At 51.4% G+C, this 7,320-nt stretch overlaps 1 protein-coding gene across 1 annotated transcript in view; it reads left to right on the top strand.

Annotated features, from left to right (window-relative positions):
* The first annotated feature begins 5,236 nt into the window (after positions 1-5,236).
* Positions 5,237-7,320, top strand: part of METTL24 (methyltransferase like 24) — a 93,746-nt gene continuing 91,662 nt past the window's right edge. The window contains exon 1 of the mRNA XM_045011788.1: positions 5,237-6,080. Coding sequence (XP_044867723.1) covers positions 5,730-6,080 — 351 coding nt within the window. The 5' untranslated portion in view covers positions 5,237-5,729. The remainder of the gene's footprint in view (positions 6,081-7,320) is intronic.

The following is a 7,320-nucleotide window of genomic DNA, read 5'->3' as shown; positions in this document are numbered from 1 at the left end:
TGGCCACTGTCGGCAGACAGGATACTGGGCTGGATGGCCATACTGGGTCAGACCAAAGGTCCATTCTTATATACAAGGTCAATGTTTATATTTATGGCTGAGTGATGAGAGAAAGAATGGCTGGATTTGAGAACTTGAGCTTCCTATTTTACTTGTGTACTGATAAAGAAATAAATAAATCTGAACTGATAAAGTCAACAGCTTTATCAGTGGGTGGGATGGAATAGCTCAGTGGTTTGAGCATTAGCCTGCTAAACCCAGGGTTGTGAGTTCAATCCTTGAGGGGGCCACTTAGGGATCTGGGGCAAAAATTGGTCCTGCTAGTGAAGGCAGGGGGCTGGACTCGATGACCTTTCGAGGTCCCTTCCAGTTCTAGGAGATTGGTATATCTCCAATTATTACCTTTAGCTCTATTGTTTTTAACAACATCCACTCATCAAACCTCCCTAACTTATTTCAGAATTCAATTTTGGGTATTTTAGGGAACCTTCTATTTCTAATGGCTTAAGCATCACAACATTATAAAAATAATAAATTTGTGGGTTTTATTTGCCTTCAGGTTCTTGCACTTTAGGGCTAATTTTTTAAAGATTTTTCTCCACCATCATGAGGGCCACAAACATTTTATTTCACTGAAAGAAGAGATTCTCACATTCATGAGTTTAGGAACTGGGACTTGGAAGAAAAATACCAACATTGCAAGACTTGTGATAAAATCATGAGAATCAGCAACACTGCAGTACCAGTGAACCATTCCTATTTCATACTGTATTCATCTAGTTTTTTTTAAACCTTGTTTCTCCATGCAGATGCCTTATTTATATACTGAAAATGAGAGGGGAATGTCTAGCAAAAAGCAGTGCTCCTTGAAGCAAGTGTCTCTGTCCTGGTGAATGTGATCAGTATTTTCAAAATCTGGGCCTTTCTGACAAGAATCTTATCAAATGCAGGCAGCCAGTGATTTAAAACTAGCATCTAACTTTAAAAAAAAAAAAAGTTGGCAATTGTAAATTGGCAGAGCAAACCCACAGGACCATTAAATGTTACTCCCTGAGGTTTTATTCTCTAGACATAGAGGCCCATAGTTACTAACATATGGACATTTTCACAACAAATCGTTTTCCAAATAAGTCAGGCTGCTCCATCTCTTCTTCCCCCTTATCTTCTTTCATCCAGCTGCTTCCACTCCCGTCCCGCTCCTGACAGCGGCTGAACTCTTTGCCTTGTACATGCTCTTCTTCTGGCAGCAGCACCCTCCCAATCATCTCCCTCAGCAGAGGTCAGCTCCAGTTCTGTTCTCTGCTGTGAACAGAAGAGACGCAGCTGAAGAGGTCAAAGCTTGAGGCAGTTCCTGCCACAGGCACTGACTTTCCAAAGTGCCAGGTGGTGCTCGACCCTCCGGCTATGCCCGCCCCCCACTCCACCTCATCTCTTTCCACCTAGTTCTGCCCCCTCCCCCAAGCGTGCTGCATCCTCACTCCTCCTCCTTCCCCTCAGAGCCTCCTGCTTGCATGCCGTGAAACAGCTGATCACGGTGGGCGGGAGGTGCTGGAGGGGTGGGGAAAACTGATAGTGGGTTGCCAGTGGGTGACAGTACCCACCATTTTTTCTCCATGGGTGCTCCAGCCCTGGAGGTAGGTTAGCTGCAGAGGGCCGGCTGTCCACGTTGGAGGGCGGCTTTGGTCCAGCACCTTCGTTCTGCCTAGTTGCCCTGTTGTGGCCCATCTCAGGAGGGGTGCCTACCAATTCCCCCACAGGGAGCAAAAGGTTTCTATACACTGTCTTTGGCTGCCCTGGACCCTCTTCAAGTTTGATCTTGTAGACCGGCAGGTCTCCTAGCTTTTCCATCACCAAGTAAGGTATTGCCTTCCATCTGTCAGCTATCTTGTGTTTGCCAGCAATACCCAAATTTCACAGCATGACTCTGGTCCCCTGGCTGGAGCTCTTGCAGACGTACCCTAGCATCATATCGATGTTTGTTGTGGTCTGCGTTCTTCCGAGCTGCAGATGTAGCTAAGTGATAAGCATCCCGCAGCTTTTCTCTTAGTTGGGATACATATTGCTGATGAGTTTCATAACTATCTCCATCCTCTGATACACTAAAGCACAGGTCTGTGGGTAATCTTGGTTCTCACCCAAACATCAAGAGATATGGGGTGACTCCCATAGCGTCGTTCTTTGGCGTTGTAAGCGTGCACCAGAAATGCGACATGTTGGCTCCAGGTTGCCTTCTGCTCTGGCCGCAAAGTCCCTAACATATCTAATAGGGTTCGGTTGAACCTCTCTGGCTGAGGATCACCTTGCGGGTGATAAGGCGTTGTTCTAGACTTTTTAATCCCCGCTATTCTTAGCATCTCCTTCAGAAAGTGACTTTCAAAGTCCCGCCCCTGATCCGAGTGTATCCGGGCTGGGAATCCATAAACTGAGAAATATTTTTCCCACAGTAATCGAGTGCCAGTGGTGGCCTTCTGATCACATGTGGGATATGCCTGCGCATATTGCGTATAATGGTCGGTCACGACTAGAATGTTCCCAATATTCCGCCCTGGGCCACAGCCCACCCACTGGCCCAAGCTACCCTGCTCAAGCCCCTGCTGGCTTCAGGGAAGAGATGGAATGAGGATGGAAAAAGGAGCAGTGTGGGCAGGGCCACAGGGGAAGAGCAGAATGTGGGAGTGGGGTTTTGGGGAGGAGTTGGGTGGGGCTATGGCCTGGCTGTTTGGGGAAACTTAGCCTCCCCTGGCCTATTATACCTGCCACCCATGGCTGTCATGTTTAAAAGCGGTGCTGTTAAACATCAAAAGCACAAGAGGCAGGACTACTGTTTTCAACAGTGTAAATGAGCCTATGACCATATAGTAAAATATGTAATTTTTTTAAAAAAAGGAACATACTCTCGGTTTTTTATTGGTGGAAACTGACAATAGCACAAATTAAGGAAAGAAGGAGAACAACTCAACCATCAATTCACAGTACAATGTATTGGAGATCGCACTGAGAGAGAGAATGAAAGGGTAAAAATAATTTTAAAAATTAGAAGTAAATAAAAAGATGTCACGGTCTGTTCAAAAGCATCTGACAGTCCAGATTTAGCCTGTGATCTGCCTATTGACTATCTCTGCTCTAGCCTTTTGAAGACAATGGTTTAAAAAACAAAACAAAGAAACTTGCAAGGGGAGTGGATCTCAAAGGTTGGGCACCGGCTCAAGCCCAAACATCTACACTACTGTTGTTAGCTCTGCAGTCCAAGCCCCAGGAGCCCAACTGAATTGATCTGGGCTCCAAGATGCAATGCTGTGGGTTTTTTATTGCCATGTAGATATAGTTTCCTGTGTTCCCTTTAAGATTCTGATGGGCTGTCAGTCCCCAGCCTTGCTACATAAGCCCTGTTCACCTGCACATAGTGTAAGCCAGTGGTTTTCAAACTGCGGGTCGTAGCGGCTCCGGTCAGCACTGCCAGCTGAGCCATTAAAAGTCCCGTTGGCGGTGCTGCTCGGCCAATGCAGGTTAGTTCCTACCTGTTCTGACACTGTGCTGTGCCCCAGAAGCAGCCAGCAGCAGGTCTGGCTCCTAGGCAAGGGGGTCATGGGGCTCTGCACACTGCCCCCAGCCTGAGCACCAACTCTGCACTCACATTGGCTGGTTCCCAGCCAATGGGAGCGGGGGGGCGGGGCCTGGGGGCAAGAGCTGCTTTTGTGCCTCCGCCTAGGAGCCGGATCTCCTGCTGGCCGCTTCTGGGGTGCAGCACAGTTTGCAGTGCCACTGACTGGGAGTTGCCTGAGATAAGCCTGCACCCCAATCCCCTGCCCCAGCCCTGAGCCCCCTCCAAACCTGGAGCTCCTTCCTGCACCCAAACCCCTCAACCCTGGTCCCAGCCCAGAGCCTTGACCCCCTCCTGCACCCCAATCCCCTGCCCCAGCCCAGAGCCCCCTCCCATGCCCTGAACCCCTCATTCCCAGCCCCACCATGCAGCCCTCACCCCTGTACCCCAGCCCTGAGCGCCTCATCCCCAGCTCTGTTGGGTCACAGCCTTTAACAATTTTCTTCAACTGGGTCGCCAGAAAATGTTTTGAAAACCACTGGTGTAAGCAAGCAGTTAACTCCTAGCTTGTTTGAAAACAAGGAAGGCCTCTTCTAGAGCAATTCTCTTTTGGTAACATCTGAAGTTTAAAACAGATTGTCATGAATTAAAACTGGCATATTAATAATGAGTAAAAAGAACAAAGACTCTTTAGATTTAAAATTTCTGTGCTACTCTGACATTACACTGTAGGATAGTAATTAACTTTTTCCATACCAGGAACCCCCCAGGACTCTCTCCCCAACTAGCCAGAACCCCTCTCCCATTAAGCAATATGGTTAGCAAATAACTTGAACCTCCTGCCAGCTGTTTAGATCATAGAATATCAGGGTTGGAAGGGACCTCAGGAGGTCATCTAGTCTAACCCCCTGCTCAAAGCAGGACCAATCCCCAAACAGATTTTTGCCCCAGATTCCTAAATGGCCCCCTCAAGGATTGAACTCACAACCCTGGGTTTAAGCAAGCCAAAGCTCAAACCACTGAGCTTATCCCTCTCCCCCAATTTGAAACCCTTGGCTATATTTCAGCCACAGGTGTATACAACCGAGCTATTCTCAAATGTATGTAAAATGGAATAGAAATGAGGCAATTAAAATTTTTCCTCAGAATTTTACTTTCTGAGACAGATGTAGTACAAGATGTACATATTTTTCATTTGTTCTTTACCCTTCGTTTACACAACACCATTCTTTTCTATCTAGATTGGCTTTGCCCTTTCCCCAAGACAAAAGGGATTTTGTTGAATTTCATTAGCAATTGTTTTGCTCAGCTAGCTTTGGTGGTAATAAGTGTAAGTTAATATCTCTAGTAAGCGCTCCTTCATTTCAGCAGTTAACACCGTTGGCTGCTTGCCAGCCATCTCTGATATGACTGAGGCTGGATCATGCATCTTTGAATCTTGCATTTTAAAAAATCAATGACAACACAAACAGTCTTGTAAATGTTCTTCCCAGCTTAATACCGTCCTGGTTTAGTACAATTCCCCACCAAAACCCTCATTCTTCCACATGCCCCTGACAAAACATAGTCTACTTTCACTTTAAACACATGACAAAACTATTACGGCTAATTGCTGTTTGTCGACAAGATAACCACAGCGATGGTCTAATGACAAAATAATGGGGGGGGGGGGGAGAGAAACTAGTCACACCGCTCCTCTGCCCGGGGATACGCCTCTCGGCGAGCTCAGAGGGAGGCTCAGGCTGGCTCCTGTCACAAGGGAGCACCGAACTATTTGGGTGTTGACTGAAGCACGTTTCCGGGGCTCCCCAGGGAGAAGCGCACGCCGAGCAGAGCAGACCCGACCCGGCGGGCCACCGCTGCACGCGGCTGGTCTCTCTGAGCTCCCCCTCAGCCAGCTCACACCCCCAGCCCGGGGGAGCAAACCCCACCCAGGCGAGCGTCAGGCTGGGTGTGGTTGGTGTCCGCGCACATATGCACAGCTCGCCCGTGCTGGCTGGCTGCAGCGGGGCTCCGGCTCGGCCCCGGGGGAGCGCCCCCCCTTGGCAATGAGCGGCTTGGCCGCCTGCCTTCCCCAGCGCCCCGACTCTCGCATGGGCCCCTCCGCCAGCCGGGCGCCCAGCCCACGGGCTGTGCCGGCGGCAGCAGGCTCCGGCTGCCAGGGACCCGCCCGCCCAGTGAGCGGGGGATGATGCCCAAGGAGAAGCCGCTGTGGAAGGGCTCCGCGTTCCGCCTCTGCCTGCTCTCGGCCGCGGTCTTCCTGTGCCTGCAGCTGGGGCTGAGGCGCTCCTGCGCCCCGGCGGAAAAGGCGGGAGCAGATGCGGCCAGGGCTCTGCCCGCCCGGGGCACCGAGCAGCGCCTAGGGCCGGCCCGCAGCAGCCGCAAGGACAAAGCGGAGGCGCACCTGGCGCCGGGGGCGGGGCGGCCGGAGGCGGCGACCGCCAGCAGGAGGCGGGTGACCTACCTGAGAAGCAGCCGAAGAAGGAGCTCGGAGCCCGCCTGCTGCCCCCTGCAGTCCCTGGGCAGCAGCCGCAGGAAGGTAGGGCCCTGTGCGGCGGGGGCACTGGCGTGACACGGGCATCGCCATATCACAACAGGACACCCCCTCCCCATGCTGAAGGGCCATAAAATCCAACTAGTCTAAGGCTGGCGCCTGCAAATGGCTCTGCCCGCATGGGTGGTCGGTACCTGGGGGGCTTGGCTCTGATGCGGGGACCCTCTCCACCTCCCCAGTCTCTCTGCTGGTGCTGAGCCCAGTGGTGGCGCTCAGTAGGGTGACCATATTTCCCAAAGGGAAAATGAGACACCACATGGGGCTGGCCAGAGCCGGTTGTCTGAGTCTCCCCCACCCTGGCTGGGGTTGCTGGAACCCTGCCTGTCCTCTGTGCAAGGCTGGGGTCACTGGTTTCTGGAACCCTGCTTGCCCCCCACACGAGCCCTGCCTCCCCTTCCCCACAAGGGGCTGTCATCGCAGCTGGACCCCCCCCCGGCACGTTCCTTCGTACCACACCCCAAAAGCAGGCATTTGTCCCATATGCTCTTGCCAACTGATCAAGTTGCCAAGAGAAAATGGGACAAATGCCCACATTTGTCAAAAAAGTTGAGATGGCCGGGACAGGGCTTAAAAAAGGGACTATTCTGGCCAAAACAGGATGTATGGTCACCCTATCCCTAAGAGTACAGGCCACCCCAGGCAGCACCATGCACAGGATTGGGCACCGAGCTGGCGGGTGATGTGTGATAGTCCCACCAAAACGGTCCCCACGTGCTGATCTGCTTGCAGCCAAGGTGTGGGAGGGACCTTCCCGAGCTGGGCCTGATGGCCAGGGCCAACCAGGACACCAGGTCTGGATCTTCAAGCCCTCAGTGTTCAGGGCTTTGGAGATACAACCTCCAAGCCTTGGGCCAAATCCAAACTCTCTTGGGCTTTGGAGGGGAAGTTTGGCTCCATATCTGACCTCTGTAGCCATGATGCTGAAATAGCCATGCAGACATTCTGGCCCAGGCTCTGAAGTCTGGAGAGTGGAATGGGTTTCAGAGCCTGAGCGCGTCTATACAGCGACTTTTAACACCGTAGTAAGCTTGAATCTTTACACCTTGGCTCTGACACTTGCTTTGGGTTTTTTTGTTTGTTTGCTGTATAGACAGAGGTACCTTTTGAGGGAAGTGTAGAACTATCAGGATCTTTTCTTCATACTCTAGGGAAGAGGATGGAGAAATTGGATAATTCCCTCTTCCCTTCTGCCCACCACATCCAGGAAGGAAGGAAGTGGAAGCAG

This window comes from Mauremys mutica, chromosome 3 (genome assembly GCF_020497125.1).
Source record: "Mauremys mutica isolate MM-2020 ecotype Southern chromosome 3, ASM2049712v1, whole genome shotgun sequence".
Taxonomy (NCBI): domain Eukaryota; kingdom Metazoa; phylum Chordata; order Testudines; family Geoemydidae; genus Mauremys; species Mauremys mutica.
The sequence above is the reverse complement of the archived record's forward strand: the minus strand, read 5'-3'. Positions and strand labels throughout refer to the sequence as shown.